General features: G+C 45.5%; 12 protein-coding genes across 13 annotated transcripts; 8 read left to right on the top strand and 4 right to left on the bottom strand.

Moving 5' to 3' along the window:
* The first annotated feature begins 20 nt into the window (after positions 1-20).
* Positions 21-1,564, top strand: LOC108162064 (sesquipedalian-1). The gene is made up of 4 exons (XM_017296608.2): positions 21-201; positions 257-592; positions 650-868; positions 1,131-1,564. The coding sequence occupies exons 1-4, from the start codon at positions 141-143 to the stop codon at positions 1,421-1,423; spliced, it is 909 nt and encodes a 302-aa protein (XP_017152097.1). The 5' UTR covers positions 21-140; the 3' UTR covers positions 1,424-1,564.
* Positions 1,565-1,656: 92 nt separating this feature from the next.
* On the top strand, positions 1,657-2,939 carry LOC108162063 (protein ALP1-like). The gene is made up of 2 exons (XM_017296607.2): positions 1,657-1,921; positions 1,980-2,939. Exons 1-2 carry the CDS (start codon positions 1,682-1,684, stop codon positions 2,901-2,903), a joined length of 1,164 nt encoding a protein of 387 aa, XP_017152096.1. The 5' UTR covers positions 1,657-1,681; the 3' UTR covers positions 2,904-2,939.
* A 794-nt stretch (positions 2,940-3,733) lies between these two features.
* LOC108162062 (protein RCC2 homolog) lies at positions 3,734-6,141 on the top strand. The gene is made up of 4 exons (XM_017296606.2): positions 3,734-3,833; positions 4,330-4,724; positions 4,796-5,377; positions 5,437-6,141. Exons 2-4 carry the CDS (start codon positions 4,383-4,385, stop codon positions 5,971-5,973), a joined length of 1,461 nt encoding a protein of 486 aa, XP_017152095.1. The 5' UTR covers positions 3,734-3,833; positions 4,330-4,382; the 3' UTR covers positions 5,974-6,141.
* On the top strand, positions 6,092-15,543 carry LOC108164195 (kiSS-1 receptor). Of its 2 annotated transcripts, XM_017299815.2 has the most exons (6): positions 6,092-6,184; positions 6,329-7,831; positions 12,223-12,827; positions 12,893-13,569; positions 13,632-13,885; positions 13,952-15,543. In XM_017299815.2, exons 3-6 carry the CDS (start codon positions 12,324-12,326, stop codon positions 14,203-14,205), a joined length of 1,689 nt encoding a protein of 562 aa, XP_017155304.1. In that variant the 5' UTR covers positions 6,092-6,184; positions 6,329-7,831; positions 12,223-12,323; the 3' UTR covers positions 14,206-15,543. The 2 variants fall into 2 exon arrangements, with proteins under 2 accessions (XP_017155304.1, XP_017155305.1); XM_017299816.2 differs by lacking the exon at positions 6,092-6,184 and having other exon boundaries at positions 6,245-7,831; positions 12,226-12,827.
* A 470-nt stretch (positions 15,544-16,013) lies between these two features.
* LOC108163773 lies at positions 16,014-16,463 on the top strand. Its single transcript, XM_017299249.2, has 2 exons — positions 16,014-16,135; positions 16,190-16,463. Exons 1-2 carry the CDS (start codon positions 16,065-16,067, stop codon positions 16,347-16,349), a joined length of 231 nt encoding a protein of 76 aa, XP_017154738.1. The 5' UTR covers positions 16,014-16,064; the 3' UTR covers positions 16,350-16,463.
* Positions 16,374-18,307, bottom strand: LOC108163771 (NADH dehydrogenase [ubiquinone] flavoprotein 1, mitochondrial). Its single transcript, XM_017299248.2, has 4 exons — positions 18,197-18,307; positions 17,620-17,976; positions 16,728-17,562; positions 16,374-16,655 (listed from the first exon to the last, which is right to left on the bottom strand). The coding sequence occupies exons 1-4, from the start codon at positions 18,240-18,242 to the stop codon at positions 16,460-16,462; spliced, it is 1,434 nt and encodes a 477-aa protein (XP_017154737.1). The 5' UTR covers positions 18,243-18,307; the 3' UTR covers positions 16,374-16,459.
* Positions 18,308-18,428: 121 nt separating this feature from the next.
* Positions 18,429-19,109, top strand: LOC108162960 (E3 ubiquitin-protein ligase PPP1R11). The gene is made up of 2 exons (XM_017297958.2): positions 18,429-18,672; positions 18,731-19,109. Exons 1-2 carry the CDS (start codon positions 18,492-18,494, stop codon positions 19,018-19,020), a joined length of 471 nt encoding a protein of 156 aa, XP_017153447.1. The 5' UTR covers positions 18,429-18,491; the 3' UTR covers positions 19,021-19,109.
* On the bottom strand, positions 19,024-21,406 carry LOC108162954 (F-box/WD repeat-containing protein 5). Its single transcript, XM_017297952.2, has 3 exons — positions 20,821-21,406; positions 19,337-20,761; positions 19,024-19,274 (listed from the first exon to the last, which is right to left on the bottom strand). The coding sequence occupies exons 1-3, from the start codon at positions 21,286-21,288 to the stop codon at positions 19,191-19,193; spliced, it is 1,977 nt and encodes a 658-aa protein (XP_017153441.1). The 5' UTR covers positions 21,289-21,406; the 3' UTR covers positions 19,024-19,190.
* Positions 21,407-21,550: 144 nt separating this feature from the next.
* Positions 21,551-22,946, top strand: LOC108162955. The gene is made up of 3 exons (XM_017297953.2): positions 21,551-21,637; positions 21,692-22,561; positions 22,623-22,946. The coding sequence occupies exons 1-3, from the start codon at positions 21,591-21,593 to the stop codon at positions 22,894-22,896; spliced, it is 1,191 nt and encodes a 396-aa protein (XP_017153442.1). The 5' UTR covers positions 21,551-21,590; the 3' UTR covers positions 22,897-22,946.
* On the bottom strand, positions 22,791-23,808 carry LOC108162957 (farnesol dehydrogenase). Its single transcript, XM_033392841.1, has 2 exons — positions 23,036-23,808; positions 22,791-22,979 (listed from the first exon to the last, which is right to left on the bottom strand). Exons 1-2 carry the CDS (start codon positions 23,747-23,749, stop codon positions 22,938-22,940), a joined length of 756 nt encoding a protein of 251 aa, XP_033248732.1. The 5' UTR covers positions 23,750-23,808; the 3' UTR covers positions 22,791-22,937.
* Positions 23,809-24,663: 855 nt separating this feature from the next.
* LOC108162961 (prefoldin subunit 1) lies at positions 24,664-25,297 on the top strand. The gene is made up of 3 exons (XM_017297959.2): positions 24,664-24,693; positions 24,780-24,922; positions 24,994-25,297. The coding sequence occupies exons 1-3, from the start codon at positions 24,664-24,666 to the stop codon at positions 25,199-25,201; spliced, it is 381 nt and encodes a 126-aa protein (XP_017153448.1). The 3' UTR covers positions 25,202-25,297.
* On the bottom strand, positions 25,225-26,145 carry LOC108162958 (protein-lysine N-methyltransferase CG9154). The gene is made up of 3 exons (XM_017297957.2): positions 25,898-26,145; positions 25,670-25,835; positions 25,225-25,611 (listed from the first exon to the last, which is right to left on the bottom strand). Exons 1-3 carry the CDS (start codon positions 26,036-26,038, stop codon positions 25,256-25,258), a joined length of 663 nt encoding a protein of 220 aa, XP_017153446.2. The 5' UTR covers positions 26,039-26,145; the 3' UTR covers positions 25,225-25,255.
* Positions 26,146-26,186: the final 41 nt, after the last annotated feature.

The raw sequence follows: 26,186 nt of genomic DNA, 5'->3' as shown, positions 1-26,186 counted from the left end.
ACTGGCCAACAGCTGTTCTTCAATAGCGTCAATTACCTGCACATCACAATAATAAATAAATCGAAAAAGAACCGACGAAAACTATCTGGGTGAACTTTATTTATGATTCGAATGTAGTTTCTACTCTATCCGAGGCCAGCATGAAGATAAACGAGAAGAATTTGTCCGTGTTTGCGAGAACGCCGCCATACGATATCGAAGGTAGTAGTGGTTCATTGTTTGTTCTGTTACTAATCACCAAAAATCTCCTTCGTAGGGTTCTTGAATAAGCGGGGCGAGGTCAACAAAGCATTTCAACGGAGGTACTTTGTGCTGAAGGGCAATTTGCTGTTCTATTTCGAAGCTCGGACGGATAAGGAGCCTCTGGGCCTAATTATCGTAGAGGGATGCACCATAGAACTGTCCAATGAAGTGGACAACTACTGCTTCGAGATAGCCTTCAATGGCAGTCGCACCTACATCCTCGCAGCCGAAGATCAGGAGAGCATGGAGACATGGATGAAGGCACTGACCTGTGCCGGCTATGAGTACAAACGGATAATTGTGGCAGAGCTGCAGAGGCAGCTGCAGGAGATTGAGGACTCAAAAAATAGTAAGCCCAGAAAGTCTCTCAGAATTTACGATGATCAATTGTGTACAAACTTCGCAGAGATGCTCGGGAACGTGGGTGAGAGTTCGCAGAATGCCATAACTGGATCCAAGCCCAAACCTCCGCCCAGGCGCACAAATCCATTCAATCGTCCAGCGCCGCCACCGCCCGAAAGTGCACTGCGGAGCGGAGTAGTCATGTCGCCTTTGCCATTTGTCAATGGGTACTTTGGCTCCAGCAATGCGCGACTGCAGCAGGAGCAGCTCGTGATTAAGCAAGGTACGCACGCCCTGAACTGGTGACGTCAGCGCCAGCTGTTTTCTCTTTACCGTTAGATTGAATAGAGATAAGAGTAAGAGCAAGAGCATTTCCAAAAACCAAAGATTCTTCGTCACTATCCACTCGCACCTTATCAGGTTCAGTTTTAATCGGTCCAGTTCTATCTGTGTAAACTTTATCAAAAAAATGCCTCTAGCCGAAATAATTTCGAAAATTTGCTGCATATTTTCATCGCAAGGCTATAAACATATACCACTTGCAGATGGCAATGGGAACGGAAGTCCACATGGTACGCCCAAGGCGCACCGCCGTCCGGCACCTCAACCTGTGACCAGTGCCTTTTACATCGATCATCAGAGCTCGGAAACGGCTGGCAGACCTACAGTATTACCGCGCAACGCCAACAACAATCACATCGACAGCGCAGAGCAAAAGAGGCGACAGGCCAAGGCCAAGGAGGATTTCAACAGAAACCATGAGCATTTTCGCAAGGAATTGATGCCCGGAATAGTGGCTTATCGGGCCACCCAAAAGCAACCGCTCATACAATTCTGATAGATGGGTGTGTGTGTTCCGAATGTTCCCAAAATGCCAACAGCATGTATTATCCGCTTTGTGCTTAATGAAAATTGATCACGTTTCACCATTAAAAATGTTTCTTAATAATATTTGTTCAAATAAATATTTGAAAATTGACAGCATTTGTATGGATGTTTGCAGACGCCCCAGTGCGCTTAACAGCGCAATAAGCACCCTGTTAAATACAATTTGATCTGTTACCACCCACTGGCGTTTTGTTTTGATTTTAGAAGAATGAACGTCCGGAAAACATTTTTGTTAAATTTCTTTTTGGACGATGGATTGGAGGCCAATCTGCTGCATCAGGCTGCCCAGCTAGTCTCCCTCGAAGGCACTTTGACGCAGCACGTGGCCGTGAAGGAAACCGTAAAGGAGGAGGCCGAAGAAGAAGACGAACAGGAAAATATGGATTCGGTGCGGAAAATGGATGATCAATTTAAGGAGCGTTTTCGCATGCAGCGCTCGACCTTTGAGGTCTGGCAGGTCTTCGAAAATATAAAGTATGTACACATGTAACGATTTCCTTTTGCAGACACTGCTGCAGGTGGTGGGTCGAGCTATTGCGGGAGCGGAACAGTATCAGCCCATCGGAAGCGTTTCCCTGCCGGAAAAGTTGCTGTACACTTTGATGCTACTCGGTGGCGGCATCTCGTTTCGGGACGCTGGCGAGATTTATTCCATATCCAAGAGCTCTGGACATGAGATTTTCAAATGGGTCACGTCTGCCTTTTCCGCACTAATGCCGTGCTACGTTCAATGGCCAAAATATGGAGCAGCAGGAGTCGGTAGTTCTTCTATAAGCAAACTTCCCGGCGTTCTGGGCGTCATCGAGGAGTGTCGCATACCCCTGAAGTTGCCCATACGCATTGACGACGACAATCCGAAACAATACCCGGCTTTGACCCTTCAGGCTGTCTGCGATGCGCAAAGTCGATTTCTCGACGTCTACGTCGATGCACCCAATGATGATCAGCACTGCATTCTGCTTGCCAGTCCCCTCTTCGAGAAACTCATTGACACGCAGACGCCGCTGATGGCAGAACACAGACACATTGTGGGGGACAAAACGTACCCACTCCTGCTGAATCTGATGACGCCCTACGTTGGAGAACTAACGCCTTGCCACGCCCAGTACAATCTGGCCATACGCTTGTGGAATGCTCCAGCGGAGCGAGCTTTGGCGACACTCATATCGCGCTTCAAACGTCTGGACTCTCTGGATGTGTCGTCATTGGAATTGGGCACTACTGTTATCTCCGCCGCATGCATGCTACACAATTTTATATTGGACTCGGGTGCGGAGGACATGGAAGATGACATACTGGCTTTTGATATGCTGCCGGAAAACCACAAGAAAATCCCCTATGATGAGCATGGGCTTCTCGATTTGGAGAATATCATGGCGGTAGAAGAGAAACGCGATCGCTTAATAGCTGGTTTTATTAATAATACTTAAATACACTCAGATTTGGTTGGTTAGTTGGTTAACAAACATTTGATTGACTATATTTTTTCCAGAAACTCTCTGAGAAGGTCGTTCCTCTCCCGTTGTATGGCATTGGACTCGTCGATGCGCTTGCTCAGCTCTTTTACGGCTGCAATGCGGCTACGCTCCAGGATCAGCAGCTGGCGTTGCTGTTCCTGTGTCACTGTGAGATCGTCGGAAGTGGTGGTGGATGGTATGCCCTCAGAGGTTGCCGCCAGAATATCCGCCACTGCAATGTTGAATGTTGTGTCATCTGAGTCAGAGTTTTTCTCTGACACCGACTGTGGGCGGCCCTCAGTTTGATGCATTTTGTCAAAGACGTCATAGTATGGCCAAGCCACACCTTTACGCCCACTCCTGAGCATTGCCTCTTTGGACGTGCGGTAGGTTTTGCGCATATTACGCCATTTGCGATCGCAGATGTCTGCTGATATGCCCTTATAGCCGGCCCGCTCCATGTCCTCAACTATCTCTAGCCAAAGGGAGCGCTTCCTTACTCTTGGATCCTGGAAGAGGAGATACCGCTCCTCGTACAGATCCACAAGCAGTTTTGTGTTGTTTGCATTCCACTGCCATCCATCTTCGCCCTCGCCGCACTTATTTTTTGAAGAATGGCTCATTTAGACTTTTATTACGATTTAGGACGTACAGAAATGTGTACGGAAAAATATCAAGAAAACCCAAGAATTGATTTATTTGGAAAACGAACTGTTAATTAACTGTTCCGAGTCTCTGTTAAACAACATTATTTGACATCTGTTCCGTTTTATCGGTATATTCCGATACTATTGCTATCCATCGGCACTGTTCGATATATGCGCTCCAGCCCTGTAACCTAGCGTTGTTTGTTTGCCATTTCTGTGAAATCTGAAATTTATTGCTTAATCCGCGTTTTAAACTGTGAGTCTGGAGATAATAAATAGTGCATGTCCATAAATTACCAGCCCGCCGAAATAGTTGGGGAAAACACTTAGTATAGGGAAAATGCTTCAGGCAGTGAATTCTGGCAATGGCTTTGTGTGTTTGTAAAGTGACGCTAAATTTTTCAAATGTGTTTTTAGCCGCCATTCATTGCAATTTATATGAACAGCTGCAAAATAAACCGTATGATTGTCTTACAAAATGCAATGCTTTGTTTTATTCAAGTAAAACGATTCATCATGTAGAAGAAAAGGTTTTTCCTGCTGTCGGCGTCGTTGACAGAGACAGTAGCGGCTTTCATTTTGTTTTTCTTGCAAAAACCACCACACAATCACGCACACACAGACGCACACCAACAACCATATACGTATAGAGCTGAGCGTGTGAGAGCAAAGCCGGGTCACGCTCTGCTGCTTGCTGCTTTGCTGCGTACCGAATTTCTGGTTCTCAACGCCTGCCTCTTCTTCCGTTACAGCTATTGTGCAGCCAGAGCCGAAAACCCCTCCACTTGAAACTTCACTTGAGAATATGTCCGCTAAGCGCAAGGCAGGTGGCAATGGAGCTGGTCCCAACAAGAGGCGTCCCAAGAAGAAGGAGTCGGACTACGAGGATGAATTCAGCGATGACTCCGATGATGATGCCGCCCATCGGCAGGCGGCCGCCAACCAAATGGAGGTGCTCATACCGAACGATGATCTAGATCCGCCTAGCAAGCTGCCTGAGGACTTGCTCTCCACTCTGGAGAAGACGCCAGGACAGTTGCTGCTGGCCGGCATGGTTACCTGGGATCTGACCGGCAAACGTGATCGCAAAAATGTCACAAAAGTGCGCCCCAACTTGTACAGCTTTCATCGGTTTACAGAGGAGAAGGTAAGTCGCTTATTCAGGGATTATCACTAGATCTGAGAAGCTAACCTTCCGAATGCGTTTCTTCATTCCAGTATCGGTATGTTGCCAGTGGTCCGAGTGCAGCCCACACCATACTCATCAATATGGATCGCAAGGCTCTCGGCTTTGGCCGAAATCCCAGCGGACAATTGGGCTTCAGTCCGGACGTAAAGCTGGTGGAGAAACCCACAATCATTCCGGCCTTGGAGCAATTGAACATTGTCCAGGCCTCTGTGGGACGCCATCATACACTCTTCCTGACCGACACAGGAACCGTGTACGCTCTTGGCGAGAACAAGTCGGGGCAGTGCGGTGTGGGCAATGCCCATGCCAATATCTACTCCCCCACTCCGATCAACTATCGGGGTCCACCCATCATTCGCATAGGTTGTGGCGCCGAGTTTTCGGTCATCTTGGATATCAAGGGAAACTTGCATACATTCGGTCTGCCGGAGTACGGACAGTTGGGTCACAATACGGATGCCAAGTACTTTGTAAATGCCAACAAGCTGTCATTTCACTTCGAGACATCGCCCAAGAAGGTAGTCTTGTACATTGAGAAGAGCAAGGAGGGCCATGTTACGCCCGTGGATGGCGTGCAGATCGTTGACTTTGCCTGCGGCAACAATCACACGGTATGAAAGATCCCTCTATATTATCTATGTTATTTAAACCAAATAATACCCATTAACAGGTGGCCATCGACTCGAAGAAACGTGTCTATAGCTGGGGCTTTGGCGGATTCGGTCGCCTGGGCCATGCCGAGCCCAAGGATGAGATGGTACCGCGCTTGATGAAGTTCTATGATACGCAGGGTCGGGGTGGGCGCAGCGTCTTTTGTGGCTCCACATTCAGCTTGATTGTCAACGAGCTGGGTCTGCTCTATCTCTTTGGCCAAAACAAGAAGACGGGCGAGGCCAACATGTATCCGAAGCCCGTACAAGACTTGTCCGGCTGGAACATCACCGATCTTGGCTGTGCCAATACATCTATCATGATTTCGGCTGACGACACATTGATTGCCTGGGGAGCTTCGCCCACATTTGGGGAGCTGGGCATTGGAGAGTTCCAGAAGTCCTCGACGGTGCCCAAGGAGGTGCCGAAGATGGACGGCATTAAAATACCTCAAGTGACTATGGGCTACTCGCACACCGCCCTGCTGGTGGATACCACACACGAGGCCACCAAGCAGAAGTACGAAAAGCTGCCCGAGTACACCATCGACGATTAGAAGCTGCCAGAGAGGGCAGTATTCCCAAAAGCAATACACTGCTACTGATAAGTATACCGCTGCCAACAACAAATACTGCTCCACATAGGTTACCACGAAATACTACGAGAAACCCTGAGAACTGATCATCGAAACACTGCTGCTACTTACTGAAAAAAAAAAAAAAAACATCAAACGGAAAACCATCAACATTGTATGCTATAAGTGGAAGGTTTGTAATAACGCTGCACTCGCTACGTACATTTTATATAATCTCGGAAATATGTATTTCCTTTTCCACTTTTACAAGTTTAAACATAATTTATTCTCGTATTTGATAAAACTCCACCCTTTCCCTCCCTTTAATTTATTGCAGCCCACCTTTAGGCTTACAAAATGAACCCACAAACAAAAATGTAGTACATCTATCCCCACTGTAACTTAATTTCGATGTAACAATCATACAAGCATACAACAGTATTCTGCATTTTGAACAGAGTGAACGAAAGGCAAAGCAAACAAAACTACAAAACATATTAATTAACAATTTAAGCGCGTAGGTTATATTATATTATACCACGGAGCAAATCCGATACAAGTTGCAACTATTACACAAGTACATCATGCATTTTAATCATATACAAATGAATATTTAAATAAAGAAAATGTTAGTATTTAAAATATGGGTGTTTTTATAACCATGCCATCTTCGAAAATCTAGGAGTACTATAATTTTAATAAAATAGAACCAACACTTGCACGCTTTTTAGTGTGTTTGAAAGTTTTTGTTCCCTTTTCAACCGAGTAAAGTACTTAATTTATATCTGAGCAAATATATTCTGATCGGAACAGTTCTAGAAAAACACAATAAGGGCAACAAAATGACTCGTCCTTCATTTAGCTCTCATTTCCACAGTGTTGTTTGGATACTTTTTGATAAATTTAAATATACGCTTTGCTATAATATCATAAATGAACAATCTGACGCACTCTATTCCCCCGATACTAAGCGGGAAATTCCCTTAATAGTTTTAAAGTACCTCCCCCTCAATCTGTGTCCCGTCACTTATCTGTTGGCCCAGTCCTGCCAGTGGAAAGGGGGGCTGCAAATGTTGAATGAAAGCGAAAGTCAATGTGGGACAAAAAGCTTCGCTCTGGCAAAGCTCTCTCCTCGACTCGAGTCGTCCTGGCGTCGGGTATCCTGCACGACGACGACTTTTGACTCCGCCGAACTCTGCTGTGGACTCTCCGGGATGCCATGGAAACTTTTTCACCGCCACAGTCTTCCGTAGTCCTGTCGAGTAATGTGCGCCGTTGAGGAACAGTTTTTGCACGCAAAAATTTGAGTTTTATTTTTTGGACTCTTTTTTGTTTGTCCCCCCCGACACACTCACACACACACGCGCACACACATACCACACTCATACACTCTTCACACACAGTCACAAAAAATATCAACAAATACTATGATTTCAAAAATATAAGAAAAGAAAAGAAAAGAAAAGAGCAGAGCACAAAACGCGGGCAACATTTTTAAACAAATTTTACAACAACCGACGGAAAAATATATAAAAGAAACAAAAATCTGGCGAAATACAACAAATATTTGCTAAAAGTGTTATTTGATAAATTAACAAAAAATAAATAAATTTAAATAAAAACGAAAAAAAAATCGACGACGGAAACAGCAATAAATACCAGCAAAATATGCAAAATAGTTCTAACTGTAAATTACAGTGCCTTCTATAAAATAAACAACGTCGCTATCACCACCACCAAAAACCCCTCTCAACAACAGCTACAGCAATAAAAACAGCAACAAAAACAGAAGCAGCAGCAGGAGCAGCATCAACCCAGAAATTTCGTTAAGCAAAACACGGTAGGAATATTACGTACGAGGAGTGGGTTGGGGGTATATGTACTATATGTGGTGGGAGTGTTGTGCCGCCTCCTTTTGATGCCTCCACTAATTGGTATGCAACATTATTTTTTTTGCCTTTTGTCATGCCACTCCATCACGCGCATTTTGATGGTTAGTAATTATGGTGTCGGTTTTTTATATGAAACCCACTGTGTGGAGCGGAGCGACTGTGTCGGTGTGAGTTTGATAGGGATAGGGATTGTTATCGTGCGAATGTGTGAGTGTCTGTTCCACCCATCCATCCCTCCCACCTCCAGGCCCACGCATTTCTTCATTGTTAGTCGAAAAAGGTTTGCATAGGGTCTTATAGCTGAGAGAAACAGAGAGAGTGTGCGAAGCAAAACACGCACACACACACATAGTTAGTGATGTGTGCGTGAGAGGTTGGATTCATAATGAATATTCATATTATTCACCTCTTCGAAATTATATGATAATGGGTGCAAAATAATATTCAAATTGCTTTGCAATGCCCCAAAAAGATACTAAAAGAGCTTGTGGGGCAGGGATGATATGTAGATAATAAAAGCATTCTATATCATATGTATGATAGAAGGGCAAAAATTATTTAAGAATTTCGAACAAATAAATTAAGTACATTATTGCGTGTTCCTAATGAACATTTATCATAAAAGAACTCTTGACAATTGTACTACAATAGACGTACAATATTAGTATTCTAACACACACCTCCTTAACAAATACAATAATAGCAGAGAAATAAGGGATGGTTGCCCTGATGGTGTGCTCCTTTACGAATATTCATGTAAAAAAAACTCTTCAAAATTATATGATAATAGGTGGAAAATAATATAATAATAACTGTTTTTCATCGAATAATGCTTTTGGGGGCCCGCATCTCCCAAGAAGATACCAAAAGGCTTTGTTTGTTTGCCATTGTGGCAGTCACGAAGAAGCCAAAACGTACGCTTGGACAGCACGGCACTCCTCCTCGTACGTCCACTCCCACCATTCACCCACCCCCCATTATAATATAAAAGCTGCCGAAATCAATAAAGACAGACAAAAAGCAGCGGGCAAGCAGAGCCAGCAGCAGCAACAGCAACAGCGGCAGCGGCAGAAGCCGACACAACGCCAGGCGCTCCCGCTCCCCTATGTGTATCCCTATGTTTTGGGTCCTGGACCGGGCCGGGCCGGGTCCCTGGGTCTTTGTTGAGTGTATCTGTGTACGGGAGTATCTGTGGCCGTGTGCGTGTGTCTGTTATATTAACTCACCTGTGGCGGACACTTTTCATATTAGCAGCAACAACAAATCTCATCATCATCGCGTTCGTCGACGCCACTCTCTCGCTTCTCGTTGGACGCTCGTTCCGTTTCCTTTTTATCTCATTGGCTTTTCTTATGGCCATTCTTTGGGGCTGCCTTCGCCTTCTCATCTCCTTTTTTTCCTCAGCTTAGCTTTTGTCACCTTTTGTGCTTCTTGCTGACGTTTGAGTGACGTAAATTAATACATACATACATATTTTATTTTCAATAAGCGAATCGAGCGAGCACGCACCCCCGCCGGGCCAGAGTTGTCGCCCCGCCACTATGGATTGGCGTGGCGGGGGAAACTTAATGAAGGAGAGTTGCCACTTAATGAGAAGTGTACCGTTATCACTTCACTCTCTAATAGTCGGTAGGTCCCGTCGATTCCATATGCTTTACTTCAAAGAGTTCAAAAATAAATAAGACCACTCAACAGGTTATTGGCATTTAGACAATAGGTGAAAAAGTACACGCACACACACACATGCCCATGGATACATTTACATATGCATTTATACAAAATCCCGCGCGGAGATATTTAGCAGCTTCCACCATACAAAACCTACAGTCATGGAAAAAGGAATATAAAATGCATATTTTGTTCGTATTTCTAAACATTTTTTCTTCAGTAATTATTTTTTTTAAGTTGTATACAGTAAATTTATCAAATGAATAAGATTCAACAATCTTGATGTACTAAAAATCCATTTTTTTAATTTTTTAGGTTTAAAAAAATAGTACATACAATAAAGAGCGGTTTAGGGAGCTGCTTAGGAGTTACTTGGGGTTTGTACAGATTAGGATTTAGGATAAACCGCACAAAAAGGCATCTTAGAATCAGATCTGAACTCTGAAGATAGCAAATATGGGGGTCTATACACTTTTGTCATCCAGTGTATCTGTGTGTGACAATGGGAATGTAATGTAATGTATTTCTTTGGGAGCACCTCGTTGGGAACAATCGTTGGAAAATCAAGGTCTAGGCGTCGAAGTGGCAATAGCAACATGTGCTTTCCCACACACACACATATGTATAAATAATCACACACACACCGTTAGCCACGATTAAATTAACGCAAATTAAGCAGATTAAGCAAACGTCACTCACATCATCCCAGATACCCCAGCATAGCCCACCCGTCCGACGGCAAAACAAAGAGCAGGGAAAAAACCACAGCAAAAGGCAAAAGCGTTGACATCACACGCACACACACATAAAGCGCACCGATAGAGACTCCGCACGCACACATTGACAGTGCGCAGGACAATGGCGGTGGAGGAGGCTGCAGCCCCTTCCCCTTCAATCCACTCCTCGACACTCCCGCACACAACAAAATTGATACACACCAGTCATAGGAGTAGGAGGAGGAGGAGCAGGAGGAGGAGGAGCAGGAGGAGGAGAAGGAGAGAGACGGGGCTGCCTGCACAATGACTGACGCAGGCAGCCAACCCCCCGCGAGTGGGTAGAGGGGAGTGGGCGGTGGGATTTTATTAGGGTGACGCACGATGCAATTTCATGATTATTGAAAATATTGCTTGCACGTTTTATGTAGCTTACTTATCGGGATTCGTATTTATAGCTTTTAAAGCGAAAATCATTAATGGGTGTGGTGCTCTTGAAATCTCTATAAACTGTTTACAAAATCCGATATTTTTTTTAGCGATATACGTTCATTAAATTATATATAACTTAACTAAACTCATCAGTCATCGAAATTCATTGAATTTCTCTAAATCGAGGCACCATTTCCCACTCAATTTTATTTGAGTTACAGAAAGTTCGACTTGGAAAAGTTGAAGTTGAGATGTTTAACTACAATTGACCTTTCCTAGCTCTTACATACCTCAGAACTACATACATATTTGTAACTTGAAATAAATGCAATATTAGTTGTAGAACATTTGCAATAAAGAAGACTTAGTTGGAGAAGCCTTAGAACAACTTTAAGAGCTACTCGCAACAAACTACAGCTCTACTTTTTTAGCTCCAAGTTTCCCAAGTCAAAAAATGAATGGCACAAGTCCTTCTGTTTCTGAAAGCCTCTGAGGGATGTCATGTCCCAATTGAAGCTTGGTTCACCCTTTCCTTTCCACTGCGCTTAATGAGTTTTTAACTCGCTTTTGATAACAATTTCAATTAAGATTTTTAATAGCTGGGCGCTGGCTTGCATTTATTGCCACAATGCCAGGGATTTTGCGGTTCGGTTCGGTTCGGTTCGGTTCGGTCCGGTCCGGTCTGCACCTGCAACTGCAGCACTCTTTAAGCTTAAGCTTAAGCCGGGCTCGGGTCCGGTTCCGGATCTGGGTGTGGGTCTGTGGCGGCCTTAACGCGCAATTAAGTGCAAACTTTGGCCGACACCCGCACATTTCCTCGATGGGGCTTAAACGTCAACTGGGCGCAGATGTGGCAGTGGCATGTATCTGAGGCAGAATCAGCAGCAGCAGCCGGTTACGGAGACAGAGACAGAGAGGCGGCAGAGGCAAACCTTGCGGTTGTTTGTCGAGGGCGCAAAGTGCAAGGTTGCCATTCATTTGGCTCGCAGGGCCAGCGATGGGGTAACAGCAGCCAGGCAGAAAGGCGGAAGGAAGAGCAGCACTAATCTCTGAGTGTGTGCCTTGTTATGCCCTTTAATTTGTTAGGTATTATGGTTTGGACAGGAGGTTTGTTTTGAACAGATCTTGCATTTTTCTGTAGAAGAAACATCAAAGATTGAAGCACCAAGGATTTGCAAGGGTATCCAAACCCTCTACTCCCTCCCATACCCTGTCCCTCCTGCTATCTTGTTCGCATTCGTATTCTCTCATTGCATAAGTGTCAGTGTCAGCGATGGGTAAGTGGGTGGGGACTAAGGGTCGTAACACTCATGTGTGTGTGTGTGTGTGTGTGTGTGTGTGTGTGTGTGTGTGTGTGGGTGGAATTTGGAGAGTGCTGGATGCCATGTCGGTGTCTGTTCTGTTCTGTTCTCTGTCTGCTTCCTGTGTGTGAGTGTGTCCTTGCGGGGGAAACAAGAAAGACTGATGATGATGATGGCATTTTGTTACATTTTGCTACCTTTTTTTGTCCTGTGCAACGGCGGCAGCAGCACCTTTAGTATGAAATGAGGCGGCCAGACAAACGCATCGACAACGAAGATCGAACACGTATACGGCTAAGGATTGGAATACGACGGTTACGGGAAGCATGAACAGCAACAGCCTGCAGCAATGGTGGGAGCACACGTACCGCCGGCATCATCTCGAGCCGAACAACGACCTCGACACCACGGAGCTGCATTACGCGCTCCTCGAGCATAACCAGCTTGGTGGCAGCACTGGAATCCTGCCCACGGACCTGGAGGGCTCGGCGACGGACTTTGATTACGGCAACTTTAGCCTGATCAATCCGTATGACCTTGACGCTGCTGGCGGCGATTCGGAGAATGCCATATCCTCGCTGACGCTCCTTCTTCTGGCCGTCAGCTATGGTCTCGTGGTCTTTGGCGGCGTCGTTGGCAACTCCACTCTGGTGCTCACCCTTTGCTCGGCCTCCTCGGTTCGACTGCGGAATCCCCTACTGCTGGCCGTGTGCATTGCCGATCTGCTGGTCACGGGCATTTCGGCGCCCGTCACGCTCTTGAATCTGGCCATGAACCGCAGGACGAGATCGCTGCCGCTGGTGCTCTGCAAGGTCATACATTACATCCAGGTGGGTTCTCTTCTGTCATATTTTATTCTGTTGCAATAATCGCTCTCTCTCTCTCATTGGACCAGGTCATGCCCGTGGCGGCCAGCACCATCTCCTTTTTCATGCTCTCCCTGGACCGATATGCCACCGTTAAGCATCCTCGTTTGGCCCAGCTGCGGCAGCGTCGATATCTGCACGTCTCCCTGGCCTTGATCTCTTGGCTGGCCTCGGCGGCCATCAGTACGCCGTTCCTGTTCGCCTATAAGATCATAGCCAAGTCGGTGATCATCAAGGGAGTTGGTAGCACGAACGCCAGCACTACACCGAATCCCGTTAGCATCAGCTGCACCTCTGATCTGGGGGCCAATGCCATGTTCATGTCGTTCATCATCTTCCACACGATAGCCGTGTTCGTGCTGCCCGGGGTGGGGGTGCTGCTCAATCACTACGGGGTGCGGCGCAAGCTCTGCGCCCTGTCGCTGACGGCTCGAGCGGCCCACGGGGAGCTGCCCCTGCCCATGCCCATCCTGCGACGACAGACGCACATGGTGATTGTGACGGGTTGCGCCAATGCCCAGCAGGCGGCCTGTGGAGGCCCCACCACCGTGGACGATACCTCGAATGGGAATGGCACTGGCGGCGGTGGGCAAATGGCCGTGAGTCCCGGGGACATACAAATGCACACGTTACAGCCTCGCCTGCCAGGATCTGGTTCGGCCCTTGAGCCGGGCTCCTTTCGTTCCAGCAACCCCATATCGCCCAGGTGACTAGCGTTAATTGATGTTGGTTCGAATCGCATTTAATTTGAATGCTCCTTCCCCGCAGGGCAATGAGGGAAATACGGGCCCACTCGCAGCGCCAGCGGATACATCGGGCTGGGAGGGGTCCGGCCACGCCTGGCATACCGCTGCCACAGACCTCGACGCTGAGGTCACGCCGTCACTTGGCCAACATGCTGATCGCCTCCGCCTTAATCTTTATCGTTTGCTGGGCCCCGCATGTCTTTTGCATATTCTATAAGAATTTCGGCTACAAGCAATACTGCAGCAAATCCTCTGTCTACTTCAGTCTGTTGTTGGGTGAGTACTGGACAGGAGCGCACGACGGATGACGGGTTACTCAATAATCTTTATAATTATCTCCAGGGTATTTCTATTCGGCCATCAGTCCGGTCATATATTGGGCGCTCAATCACAATTCGCTTCGACAATCGCCCTGTGCGCCCATCATACGGCTGCGCTCCATGCAAAATTTCCTGAGATCGCGCTTCCGGACGCACACGGTGCCCCCACCGCCATCGTCCACCAATGAGGCGGCCCTGGGTGCATTCAATCCGAAACTGATCAAGCTGACACCGAAACAGTATAGAGCTCAGGCTTCTTCGCATTATCTCTACTAGTGTGATACTAAACTAAAAAACTTGATATACATATATATAGTATATATAGTATATATATACTTACATATATAATATATTTTTTACTTACGACCTGATCCTCAAGAGTCCTGTCTAGCCCCCTGCCCTACGCTCCCTCCCAGAACCCAACCAAAAACGAACTATCTAGATGTTTTTCAAAAGCTCTACGCAATTAGTTGGCAAAACCTACTACAATATATACATATATACAAATACATAATACATAGGGCATACATATATACATATATATATGTGGTTGCGGCCACTCATAGCAGTGTTAGTTGACGCTTATTTACACTACGATGTTGTGCGCCTAAAGCTATGCAATAAAAGGAGAAACCGAAACCTGTCGGTGATGAAAGATGAATGATAGACGGAAAACCAAAAGCAAAACTCTTCTAGTGACTTGTTCGAAATGTTGTTTAGTCTTTTAAGAACCGAAACGAAACGAAAAAAAAACAAAATACAAAATATTGTACTATGTTCCTTCTCATAGATAAGCAATAAGATGAACGCTTTAAGCCAAGTTAAACGAACGAAAGCAAATCAAACTAAACAAGATCTAAAACTTTTAAACAATTAAAAACCTAACAAAATCTAAATCAAATACGAGTACATACCTAACGAAACATACATAAACTTACATATATACATACATATACATATATATAAAAAACGAAAAATCTAACAAAAAAAAAAAGATTATAAATGTGTGGAAAAGATTAAAAAAAAAAAAAACGAGTATTGTATACATATTTCTATGACTTAATTCTTATACACTTTTTCTAACCATTTTTGAATATCGTACAGTGCAATTCAAGAGAGAAAAAGAGAGAGAAAAATCCACAGAGAGATCTCCGAGCGCGCGTTTCAGATCAGATCAGATCAGACTCAGGTTCGGGTTTCATTTGCAATGTGGACGACTCGCTTGGGAGTGTTTCCCCGTTGCCGCCGCCCACTCAATTGCAAAACTAATCTGCCACTATCCGTTGCCAACTTTTCCACATTTTCTATACAGGTCTTTTTATACTACACTACCCCGACCATTGGCACATCTGAGGGAAACTACTGTGTATTTCTTTACTTTACAAAGCAATGCTGTCGTCAATCAAATCATTTAATTTCTAAACTGTATGTAAACCACCTTCCACCTTCCACCTTAAAGCCATCTGAAGCAGCAGCTGTTGTTATCGCCTTTGAACTAGTGGCTAGAAACCCTAAACTTAACTTTTAATAATATCATTTTGTACTTTAACTAAACCTTCATCGAAAAAACCAATGAGAAACTCTAAAAACTATAAATATGCTACATACTAAAAACCTGTAATTGTTTTATTTCATTTTAACTTTGAAGGAATTTGAATACCCTGTGATGGAAGAACTACATATACGCTCTTAAAGTGGAATTGCTGCTCAGAAAATCATGAAGATTACAGATGGTTTTCTCCCTAAGAACCATTTCATGGAAGTATTTTACCACTGGCTAACAATCTATATATAATACCACTGGATCCAAATCAATTTAAAAGCTTTAAATCATAGTAAAAATGCTATTTGCAAAGGGTATAATAATTATTATATTAACAATCTGACTCGTTTTTAGATAATTGATACCTAGCCGGCATTCCGGCTCGCTGGCCTTTCCAGATCGCCATGACTATGGCACAAAATTCTTTTGCATTAATAATTCATGAGATGAGGCCATAAAGACGTAAGTTTAATTGCTTTAAAATTCCAGGTGTTGCATAATATATGCAATATTAACTTGGAATTTCACAGCAAACCGACAGTCGATAATTGGCCGTTTAAAGCAACGCAAGCAAATCTTTAGAAATCTCAAAATGCTTATCAAGTGCTTGGTTGTCACTATAATGGTTGTACTCCTGGTTCTACAGGGCTGCTCTTCCAAGACGTAAGTTGGCCAGACCGTAGGCAGAGCTCCCCGCTAATTGGATTAGCTTTATAGTTATCAATTTATACCCGCTCGCTGTGTGGATCAGCCCGGAGTGGAGCAGAAGATTGGCGGCCCTCTGAGCCTGTGCAGCTTTCCACCAAAATACCAGACAGCGGACGCTGAGGACATCCAAGCCGTGATCAAGCATATACAGGGCCTAAACCTCAATTGACGAAAACAAAGAGTGGAAGTTTTTACATCGTTTAGAGAATATTACATTTTATATGCATTAAAGAGCACGCGGGTTTATGAAATCAATAAATTTAGCTATAACATTGTAACTTAATTGCTGGCGCGCTTCGTTTGCTGCGCATATTGTTGCATACGTTTCTCGATTTCGGGTCTGAAGTGACGAATGAGGCCCTGGACAGGCCAGGCGGCACCGTCACCCAATGCGCAAATGGTGTGGCCCTCAATTTGCTTGGAAATCTCCCACAGCATATCAATCTCAGCGGGTTGAGCATCGCCCTTGACAAAGCTGTGTTGATATCATGGAAGGAAAATATGCCTCATTCTGTTTCTGAATAAAATTATTGAAAAATCTAATTACCGAGTCATGATCTTGTTCATCCAGCCAATGCCCTCGCGGCAAGGTGTGCACTGGCCACAGCTCTCGTGCTTGTAGAACGAGATGAGTCTGGCAATCGCCTTGATCACATCCGTGGACTTGTCCATCACAATGATGGCCGCCGTTCCCAGCGATGTTTGGGCCGCAATCAAGCCATCAAAATCCATAATCACATCATCGCATACATTTTTGGGAATAATGGGTGTGGATGAACCGCCGGGAATGACGCCCAACAGATTGTCCCAGCCACCAGTAACGCCTCCACAATGACGCTCAATCAGCTCCTTCAGCGGAATGGACATTTCCTCTTCCACGGTGCAGGGATTGTTCACGTGTCCCGAGATGTTGAAGAGCTTCGTGCCCGAGTTACGGGTGCGTCCAAAACTGGCAAACCAAGTGCCACCGCGACGACAGATGGCGGGTGCGACGGCCACAGTCTCCACATTGGTGACCGTTGTGGGGCAACCAAAGACACCCACATCAGCGGGGAATGGCGGCTTCAAGCGGGGCTTGCCCTGCTTTCCCTCGAGCGACTCAATCAAAGCGGTCTCCTCCCCGCAAATGTATGCACCAGCGCCACGGTGCATGAAGACATCAAAATCGTAGCCAGTGCCGCAGGCATTCTTGCCAATAAGGCCAGCCTGGTAGGCCTCGGCGATGGCCAGCTGCATGTTGGAGGCCTCGTTGTAAAACTCGCCGCGAATATAGATGTATGCAGCCTGGGCGCCCATGGCAGCGCCCGCAATCAGGCAGCCCTCCACCAGCTTGTGGGGATCGTGACGCATGATGTCACGATCTTTGCAGGTACCAGGCTCGCCTAAAAAAAAAAGAAGAATGTAAATCGGTCTTTTGACACGGATTTCAAAATGCTCACCTTCATCGGCATTCACCACCAAGTACTTGGGGCGTCCATCGCCAGGCTTTTGCATGAAAGACCACTTCATGCCACTGGGGAAGCCAGCGCCACCGCGACCGCGCAGACCCGATGTCTTGATCTCATTGATAATCCAATTGGGACCCTTCAGGACAATCTCCTTGGTCTTGTACCAGTCGCCACGCTTCAAGGCACCTTTTAGCCTCCAGTCGTGGCGTCCATACAAATTTGTGAAGATGCGATCTTCGTCGGCCAAGGGACCAAACTTGGTCTTCGTCTGAGGTGGCGGTGTGCCCGCGGGTGGGGCCTGTGTGCTCTGCAGCCGATGCAGCTGTAGGCTGCCAGGCAGAGTCGCAACTGCAAGAAGCACATGATCAAATCAATAAATTGCGCAGAACCTTTGCTTTGCGTTTTGTTTTGCTTTGCGCAAAAATTACATAAGTTGGTTGCAAGGGAAATGATTGTTTTGCTGGCTTGCAGCGACTTGCTTAGCAAGTCTCACAAGTAAGCGGACAGCGAATGCCACAGTTAAATCACTAATTAGCACTTTTTAAACGAATTCTTCGCCTCTATTTACCTAATTGCGGCTTGGTTAACAAATTATATCGCACAATTGCAGCCATTTTCGGTCCTGCCAGCTGAAATGTGACTGGTGTGACCGACCCTCAGAAATATACTAAAATATACCGTCTCATTTAAAAAGCTACCGTAAATATACTGATGAACTCTAGTTCTTTTATACATATTCCTCGATTAGTGTCGTCAGTATATTTACGGCATATTTTTAAAATGAGACGGTATATTTTGGTATATTTCTAAGGGTCAGACGCTGACACACTGACTGCAATCTGTTATTTGTTTTATTAAAAAAAATGGCCCAAAGAACAAACAATAAGTCAAGTAATGGCACGGCAACTGAAGAAACAGATGGAAGTCTGCCAGAAAACACTCCGACACTGCACTTGCGTCTGGAACAGCCGCGAGACGAACGCCGGGTGATCTTTCACGAAGGTGTCATAGACAATGAGCATTTGAACCGCAAGAAATCCAAGTGTATGTAACCTTTACACTATTCCTTTGTAGTGCTAAGGCTAATGTGTCCAATTTGTAGGCTGCTGCATATATAAGAAACCCCTGGCATTTGGTGAGAGTTCCTCGGAGGACGATGAAGAATGTGAGAACTGTTTTGGCCATCCCGAGAAGCGCAAGAGAAACGCAAGGCACAATCATAATCACGATAATGACAATGAGCCATCTACATCGGCACAGGCATCAGCGCAGCCAGGACCATCGGTTGGGGATCCAATTTCCCCGCCCGCTGAGCCCGTTGCTTCGCCAGTCAAGCCTAAGTCCGATCCAACCACACCCATTGACCAGTTCGAACAGACGGGAAAGTCGTAGGACGACATTTTGATTATGTATAATTTCAAACGTTAACAAGTTGTAACTAAATACTAACAGCTATAAACAATCTTTTTTCCGGCAGTAAGAATAACTTCTATATGAACATCTGTCATAAAGAGATAGGGCAGGCACATGGATGTGTAAGTGTTGATCCGACTAAGCGACCTTCATTTCTTCGGCTTCAACTCGAAAGATTCGTTCACATTAATGGGGATGTTATAGGCCTTTGCCTTAGCCCGTGAGCGCCAAACCTGGCAAAGATGTAGCGTTTTTTAAATATTACAACAAAAATGGGTTTTAAAAATGTACACACCTTAATTGTATAGTCATCGCTGGTGGTCACGAGCATCTCAGAGTCTTTTGGATTGAAGGCCACACTGTTTACCACGTCCGAGTGCTTGAACTTGGCCAAACTAATGCCATAGTAGCGATCCCATAGGTAGGCATGCTGGTCCTCAGCCCCACTGGCCACATACTCCTCGCAGACATCGAGAAATATGAAAAAGCACTCGGTGCTGGGCGTGTAGGCCTTATGGGCGCGCAGCATGTTCCCCACTCTCTTCAGGGTCATCAAATCAATCACATGTATATCAATCTCCTGAGCAATTGGCGGTGGCTCCAGAGGATTGGTAATCACATAGTGCTTTGGCCAGGGGCGCGTATTAACATATAAATAGCGATGATCCGGACTCAGCGCCATACCAATGATGTGTCCGTGCAGATCAATGACTTTGTCCACCTGATCAAATCGATCCTTGACGGAATCGTAGTCCCACCAATCTGGATCCGAGCGCGGAGTTTGCTGCTGCTGCTGCTCGGCTGCCCGCTTGGCAGCTATTCTTTCCTTCAGCGAGGGCCCAGGATCGAGTTTTTTGGGAAAGTAAACGTTCCTTATGCGCTTGAAGCCGATCTGGTGCGGGGTAAATGTTTTAGAGCCCGTCGAGAAGATGAGATACTTGGGCATGCTATTCTCCATTTCATCGTACTCCTCATGCACATCCATGGAGTCGTACTCTTCCTCGTCCTCTTCTTCGTTGGCGTCGTTTGTGGGGGCCACTGCTTTTCTGTATTCCTCCAGGTAATGAATGGTGGCATCTCCAGGCCGGGCTCTGGACCGACGTTCGCTTATGTCTGGCAAGTAGTTCTCCTCGGGGGTGGCACTTCGTGTGCGTCTAAGGCTGGCGGCATGGGACAAGGGATTCCCACTAGCCTGGGAACCAGATGGCTCATCGTTACTGGGAAACGGAAAAGTCGGACTGCGCGTCTCCTCCTCTACCTTAGCCAAGGGATCGTTACTTTCATCCAACCAAGGACATCTGGCCACCATTATGGCCCTCACCGAGCTCGCATTGCGGTTATAGAACTTGTACAATTGGCTCATTATCGGAACGTGCTCAGAGTCGATCTCCTGATTGGCCTTATTCAGCCACAGAACCGATGTACTCACCAAATGAGCCAGCCAATGCAGGTCCCCTGAGATCAAATACTGATCACTGAACCAAGTGCCAAATATATCATAGGGACGATTGACTACTCTGCAGCGTAAATGGGACTCTGTCGCTCCCAGATAAAACACGGCAATCTCTCCAGATGTGGACTGTGGGGATCCAAAATGCACACCCGAAACCAGCAGCAGTGTGTCACTCTGATTGAACTGCGAATATTGAGAGTACTTCCAGCTGAATTGTTTCATATTGTGCGCATACTTTTCCGTGCATGGATGCTGCGAGTTCCATACCTATGAGCAGGATTATTGATTAAAACCGATTTCATATCGAACGCTGGAGGACTACTCACTATCACATAGCCATCCTTGGAGCAGGTGGCAAACATCTCTCCATTGTGCGCGAAGCTCACATGTAGTACCTGATGCGTATGCCCGTGATTATTCTCCATCGAGGGCTCCAGACGCTGGGCCTGAACAAACGGTATTTGTGTGGACAGACGCTGGTATTCCGATCGCCAGCTCTCTGCACCTGGCTTCAGCGCTATGCTCGGCGAGGCTCTGAAGTTCTCCTGGAACTTTCGACGCCACAACAGATCATCGTTGGCTATGCCGTGCCATCTCCTGCAGCACAGACTCGCCTGGAGCAGTTCGAAGACATTTAAACGCTCGAAGATCATCAGCAGGGCGGGCTCTGGCAAGGCCCACCAGCCATACGGATCGGTGCAAGTCTCAGTCTCCCCCCCATGGGGGGTTGTGTACTCTCCGTCTGCTGCATTTGTGTGCTTTACCAATCGGGCCTTTTTGAAGGTCACTTCCATTTGATTTCCGAATTTGGGCCGAATGTCGATACAGCTGTTGCTTCTGCAATGAGGTTTACAGCTCGACTGCTCTTGTGCTATTGGTAATAACTGGTTTTGCTTTGCCTTTGTTTCATCGGATAACACTAAGAGTAACTTTCCCTCTTATTGTTAACGTTTTTTTTTTTCTTTTGGAACAGCTGTTTGAGTTTGAATGGTATGGTCACACTAGTAATTTGGAAAACAAACGAAATTTGTGGCAGTTTCGGCTTTTCAAAATCAAAGGATTTATAGTTAAATCAGATAAAAGAAATGTTTTAAGCATGCACACGATTATGCTGGAAAGGTTTCGCATGCAACACTCTAAAAAGTGAGTAATTCAGCCATGACAGGAAACTGATAATGGATTTTTGTTCTTCCCCAGCATTTCGAGGCTCTTACGGCACTTTAGCCGTCAGTTGGATGGAACGCACAACAATGCCGTGGTAATTGCAGCTGCTGTGCGTACCCCGAGAACACCATTCAAGGCGGAGGAGCAGAAGCTGGCTGGAATTGTCATCGATGAGCTGGTGAAACGCACTCTTGTGCCACGAGAGGAGTTCAAAAAGCTAATTGTCTGTTGCTCATCGAATGCATCGGCATCCGACTGCAATGCGAGGCTTGCTAATGTAGCCAAAGAGCTGGGCTTGAAGAGCTGCGAGGCACATGCCCTACAGGACGATATCTGCTCGATTACTGGATTGCGAATGACATTGGATAGTCTCCGGGAGGGAAAGGCGCAGTGCATTATCACGGGAGATACACGCTGCCAGTTTCTTGAACCGGATGATGGTCTTCTGGCCAATGAACTGATGACCGTTCATCAGGCTCCGGCCAGAGGCAAACAAACCGCTAAGGCAGATCCCTCCGAATCAACGCCAACTTTGGGAGCGGCTGCACTGGCCTGGACTACATACGAAACTGCAGAGCGCCTTCAGTTGCAGCCTCTAGCTTTGGTGCGTGAATTTGCTGTGAAAAATAACAGAGAAGATGCTCTGTACCACGTTCACGGCGGACAGCCTCTTCTTCCCAGTCAAATCCACACCTGGGATCTGGTTACGAGCCGAGAACCGCCCAAACCATGCTATTTTCATCTAGACCTAAGCGGAAATAAACTGTGCACCCACGATAATTTGCATATAACCGCCAGTCACCTTCTCACCCATCTGGTGCACTCCCTGCCTGCTGGCGAGTTGGGCTGTGCGTACATGGATGGAAGCGATGGCCGTTTGATGATAATATTTCTCGAAAAGCTGTGAGTCCCATCGAGTGTTTTCTGTTCAGTGACCCAAAAAAAATATCAATGTATCTTTCAGCAAACCCAAAATCTCCCAGGTGGACGGTCTTCCTCTGCTGACACTGTACACCAAAAAGCCGTGTCCCTTGTGCGATGATTTGGTGACACAATTGGAACAGAAATATGCTGGTAAATTCAGACTGGAAAAGGTTTACATCGACCGCAAGGAGAATGTACGTTTCTTGCGGCTATTTCGGCATGATATACCTGTATTGTTCTTTAATGGACAATTTCTATGCATGCACAAATTGAACGAGGAGGCGCTGCGAGAACGTCTGGCTGGCTTGAAATAGGTTTAAACATCTGTACATCTGGCATAAACCAAATTTAACGTTTAAAATAATTCGCCCATGGGTTTGATGGTAATATCGTGAATCTGCAAAGCAAACATATGGATTTCAGGTACATTTTAAGGGGTTAATTTCTTAGTACCTGCACGTGAGGCGGTGTGCGCAGTGCATATAGCACTGCATCCGCTATATTTGATGGCTCCAGCCTGACCATATCCTTCACATAGAAGTGTATCTCTTCCGGGAATATGTTTGTGTTCACCGCACCGGGGCAAATGCCGGTCACACGCACCTTGCTCTTGTGCAATTGAAACTCCTGGCGATAGGTTTCCGTAATTGCTGTTATGGCAAACTTGGTGGCCGGATATATGTTGAACGAGGGCAAAACGTCGATAAAGTTGAGCACTTGCTGTCCTGCAATGCTGTTTATGATTAACACATGACCCTCTGTATCCCGCTTCTTCATGTTGTTGAATGCCTCCCTAGTGCACCAGAGCACACCCATCACATTGGTGTCAATGACATCACGCAGTTTTTGGGTATTCCCCGGCGCCACTAGTTCCGTTTCCCGTGTGATGCCAGCATTGTTCAGCAGAACATCGGGTCCTTCCAGCTCCCTTTCTATCCAGTCGAAAGAGCTCAGGACCTGGTCCTCTTTCGATACGTCGCACCGTCTGGGAATGAAATTAGCCTGCAAATGTTTCGGCAAGCTGTCCCTGAGCTCCCGCAGCTTCTCTTCTCGCCGTGCCAGACCCACCACACGCAATCCTGCACCAATCATGGCACGAGCACATGCAGCTCCAATTCCGCCGCTTGCACCTGTGACCACAGCGAGTTTGTTCTGCCAGCGTTCCATGCTATCGAGTGAATGAAATGCTGATGTAAGCTTTCGGAACCAGGCAGCGCCATCTAATTTGCCTTTCTTTGGCTTCATTAAATATAGGTTAATCTCTAGTGGTCAAATGGAATTTGAACTCGATAACAGTCAAAGTGTGGTTCTACATCGATGTTAACAGCGCTGCGCTTAACCTGTTTTTTTGTTGACCTTTTTTGCTTAAACCTTGTTTCAGAGACAAAACAATAAAAAGGAGTACTTAAAAGTAGCTATCCTTGCAAAAAATTTATTCATCAATGGCTTCAAATTATAAAAGCAGAGCTAAGGCTCTTAGTTAGCCAGAATTATTCAACGGAATATCAAAATTGAGCAATATGAACGATTTTTCTCTTACGTTTTATTACGATTTATTTGTTTGACCTTTTTCGCTAAAACCTTTTTTTACGCAAAATCAAATAAAAGCAAGTATTTAAAATAAACCAGTCAAGTAGAAATTTGATTCATTAATCGGATAAAATTATTTGGGCACGGCTAAATGTTCTATCTAGCTAGTAATATTTGACGGAATATCAAAATTGAGCAATATAGTTTCCAATCCTTGACGGAGAACGATTAACCCATTGCAAGCCAAGGGGGTATTTTAATACTCCATTGAAAATAATAAAAATTTTATAATTTTAGCGCAGTTCAGGAAAGAGATGTCGTGGTTTTTTTAAGTTCAGAGGAAAGATGGCATGAATCTACAAGAAGAATTTACAATCGTATAATATTTTCCGCCACTTACCACTTACTATTTAAAAAGAGGGGGCTGAAGTGGGCTAAGTTCGGTTTTTCAGGGTCTATACAGCACGCAGGTGTTGAGATTTTAAGCAAATTTATAGTGAAAACATTCAATTTAAGTCAAATAAACTTTAAGAGAACATTTATCAAACAAAATGGCACAAATGGACATCGAATTAAAGAAGGTGAGGCCGCTGTCCAAGGCTCCAGGCGAGACCCGGCGTGCAGCGCGTGCTCCCCATTACTCATTTCTATCCACCCCCTCCCGCAGGCCTTCACCGAGATGCAGATCAACAAATTGGAGACATCCAAGAAGATCAATATGATCGACATGAAATGCGATATGGTCAAGACGGGAAAACACAAATATCTGTTGACGGAAAAGGGCACAAACAATTTGGACAATGATACGAGGTGTGTTTGGATGTGATGCCCTTATAATGTTTCTTTTATGCCTTAATTGGAAATCTACTCGACTATTACAGGGTATATATGTCTGTTGGTCGCATGTTTCTGCTTACGGACGTTCAAAATATGCGCGAAGATCTGAAGAGCAAGCAGGACAAATGTGAAAAGGCCATTGAACTACTCGAAAAGAAGAAGGAATTCCTGCAGAAGTCATTGAAAGACCAGGAAGACGGTTTGCGCGAGCTGGTTCAACAGCGCAAGGAGGCTGATGTCGTCGCGAAATAGATGCCATTGTAGCCGCACTAACACACAAGAAACACACATTTTATTCGGTTCATTTTAAATATAATTGTCCAAATTGAAGTTGGCATAACTAACGAACTCGTTGCCCAAGTTACGTTCATGCTCCGGTCGGAAATTGCACTTGTGCACCGGCAAACAGGCTGTGAGCCAGGGTTCCACGACCTCTCCAGAGCAAAATATCAGTTTGGAATCACAGGGACTGCTCTGCAGCTTAAGGATAATGGCAGATATTTTCTCAATGCACTCCTTGGACAAGAACGGCGGGTCGGCTATGATTAAATCATATTTTTTGTGATGATTTATCAGATAGTCTGGATCTATACAATTGATATCGTAATGGACAAAATCAGTGCCATAGGCTGAAAAACGCTTGTCGTACTCGAAGATGCTGACTAAAAAGCGGGGAGAAGGTCACAAAATATGGGTAGTTGAATTTGACTATTTCCTTACCGTGGTCATATATATCTTTAATATCCTTGTAAAGAGATGGACAAGACAGCAAAGCTATGCGGTAGTTGCATTCTTCGGGTTTATTTGGTTGTTCCTTCAATAGCTTGGCAACAATGTTACGTACTGTGAGTTTAGTCTTTTTACTATACCAGAACTGGCTCAATTGCTGCAGATATAAAATATGACACGTTTAGCAGGCCAACACTCGTAGTTATCTTAATAACTTGCCCAATTCTCTTCAAATGTTGCTTCCTTACCGTCCTGGTTTACAATGCGATCCTCCTCTTCGGCCTCGCGTTTGGAACGCTCTGCCAGGAATTCATTGAGAATGGCTAGTGTGTCGGCGGGAAGTGCAAGATCGTCCTCCATGACTATATTTTCTGACACTTCAAAGCAGAAAGTGCTATTTTAAAAATAAATTCAACTATAATGTGCGTTCGCTCTGTTTTGCGCTATGGCATTATTTAGTGCTGGCTCTTTAGTTAATTTCTATCTCACCGGTTCCACAGTTCCGAGA

The sequence above is a fragment of the Drosophila miranda genome, chromosome 4 (assembly GCF_003369915.1).
Source record: "Drosophila miranda strain MSH22 chromosome 4, D.miranda_PacBio2.1, whole genome shotgun sequence".
Taxonomy (NCBI): Eukaryota; Metazoa; Arthropoda; class Insecta; order Diptera; family Drosophilidae; genus Drosophila; species Drosophila miranda.
This window is presented reverse-complemented; position numbering and strand designations above follow the sequence as displayed.

Excerpts from the sequence above, each read along its gene's own strand:
- LOC108164195 (XM_017299815.2), top strand. The coding sequence starts at position 12,324 with ATGAACAGCAACAGCCTGCAGCAATGGTGGGAGCACACGTACCGCCGG. Across the intron at positions 12,828-12,892 it reads AGGTCATACATTACATCCAG|GTCATGCCCGTGGCGGCCAG; the intron begins GTGGGTTCTCTT and ends TCATTGGACCAG. Across the intron at positions 13,570-13,631 it reads AGCAACCCCATATCGCCCAG|GGCAATGAGGGAAATACGGG; the intron begins GTGACTAGCGTT and ends CCTTCCCCGCAG.
- LOC108163771 (XM_017299248.2), bottom strand. The coding sequence starts at position 18,242 with ATGGCTGCAATTGTGCGATATAATTTGTTAACCAAGCCGCAATTAG. Across the intron at positions 17,977-18,196 it reads GTTAACCAAGCCGCAATTAG|TTGCGACTCTGCCTGGCAGC; the intron begins GTAAATAGAGGC and ends TGCTTCTTGCAG. Across the intron at positions 17,563-17,619 it reads GGTGGTGAATGCCGATGAAG|GCGAGCCTGGTACCTGCAAA; the intron begins GTGAGCATTTTG and ends TTTTTTTTTTAG.
- LOC108162062 (XM_017296606.2), top strand. The coding sequence starts at position 4,383 with ATGTCCGCTAAGCGCAAGGCAGGTGGCAATGGAGCTGGTCCCAACAAG. Across the intron at positions 4,725-4,795 it reads ATCGGTTTACAGAGGAGAAG|TATCGGTATGTTGCCAGTGG; the intron begins GTAAGTCGCTTA and ends TCTTCATTCCAG. Across the intron at positions 5,378-5,436 it reads CCTGCGGCAACAATCACACG|GTGGCCATCGACTCGAAGAA; the intron begins GTATGAAAGATC and ends ACCCATTAACAG.
- LOC108162954 (XM_017297952.2), bottom strand. The coding sequence starts at position 21,288 with ATGGAAGTGACCTTCAAAAAGGCCCGATTGGTAAAGCACACAAATGCA. Across the intron at positions 20,762-20,820 it reads CCAAGGATGGCTATGTGATA|GTATGGAACTCGCAGCATCC; the intron begins GTGAGTAGTCCT and ends TCCTGCTCATAG. Across the intron at positions 19,275-19,336 it reads GCGATGACTATACAATTAAG|GTTTGGCGCTCACGGGCTAA; the intron begins GTGTGTACATTT and ends CATCTTTGCCAG.
- LOC108162960 (XM_017297958.2), top strand. The coding sequence starts at position 18,492 with ATGGCCCAAAGAACAAACAATAAGTCAAGTAATGGCACGGCAACTGAA. Across the intron at positions 18,673-18,730 it reads GAACCGCAAGAAATCCAAGT|GCTGCTGCATATATAAGAAA; the intron begins GTATGTAACCTT and ends TCCAATTTGTAG.
- LOC108162064 (XM_017296608.2), top strand. The coding sequence starts at position 141 with ATGAAGATAAACGAGAAGAATTTGTCCGTGTTTGCGAGAACGCCGCCA. Across the intron at positions 202-256 it reads GCCGCCATACGATATCGAAG|GGTTCTTGAATAAGCGGGGC; the intron begins GTAGTAGTGGTT and ends TCTCCTTCGTAG. Across the intron at positions 593-649 it reads GATTGAGGACTCAAAAAATA|AGATGCTCGGGAACGTGGGT; the intron begins GTAAGCCCAGAA and ends CAAACTTCGCAG.
- LOC108162957 (XM_033392841.1), bottom strand. The coding sequence starts at position 23,749 with ATGGAACGCTGGCAGAACAAACTCGCTGTGGTCACAGGTGCAAGCGGC. Across the intron at positions 22,980-23,035 it reads GCACACCGCCTCACGTGCAG|ATTCACGATATTACCATCAA; the intron begins GTACTAAGAAAT and ends TTTGCTTTGCAG.
- LOC108162955 (XM_017297953.2), top strand. The coding sequence starts at position 21,591 with ATGCACACGATTATGCTGGAAAGGTTTCGCATGCAACACTCTAAAAA. Across the intron at positions 21,638-21,691 it reads CGCATGCAACACTCTAAAAA|CATTTCGAGGCTCTTACGGC; the intron begins GTGAGTAATTCA and ends GTTCTTCCCCAG. Across the intron at positions 22,562-22,622 it reads ATAATATTTCTCGAAAAGCT|CAAACCCAAAATCTCCCAGG; the intron begins GTGAGTCCCATC and ends TGTATCTTTCAG.
- LOC108162961 (XM_017297959.2), top strand. The coding sequence starts at position 24,664 with ATGGCACAAATGGACATCGAATTAAAGAAG. Across the intron at positions 24,694-24,779 it reads TGGACATCGAATTAAAGAAG|GCCTTCACCGAGATGCAGAT; the intron begins GTGAGGCCGCTG and ends CCCCTCCCGCAG. Across the intron at positions 24,923-24,993 it reads AATTTGGACAATGATACGAG|GGTATATATGTCTGTTGGTC; the intron begins GTGTGTTTGGAT and ends CGACTATTACAG.
- LOC108162958 (XM_017297957.2), bottom strand. The coding sequence starts at position 26,038 with ATGGAGGACGATCTTGCACTTCCCGCCGACACACTAGCCATTCTCAAT. Across the intron at positions 25,836-25,897 it reads CAACATTTGAAGAGAATTGG|CAATTGAGCCAGTTCTGGTA; the intron begins GCAAGTTATTAA and ends TTATATCTGCAG. Across the intron at positions 25,612-25,669 it reads TAAAGATATATATGACCACG|TCAGCATCTTCGAGTACGAC; the intron begins GTAAGGAAATAG and ends CCCGCTTTTTAG.
- LOC108162063 (XM_017296607.2), top strand. The coding sequence starts at position 1,682 with ATGAACGTCCGGAAAACATTTTTGTTAAATTTCTTTTTGGACGATGGA. Across the intron at positions 1,922-1,979 it reads TGCAGCGCTCGACCTTTGAG|ACACTGCTGCAGGTGGTGGG; the intron begins GTCTGGCAGGTC and ends TTCCTTTTGCAG.
- LOC108163773 (XM_017299249.2), top strand. The coding sequence starts at position 16,065 with ATGCTTATCAAGTGCTTGGTTGTCACTATAATGGTTGTACTCCTGGTT. Across the intron at positions 16,136-16,189 it reads CAGGGCTGCTCTTCCAAGAC|TTATCAATTTATACCCGCTC; the intron begins GTAAGTTGGCCA and ends TTAGCTTTATAG.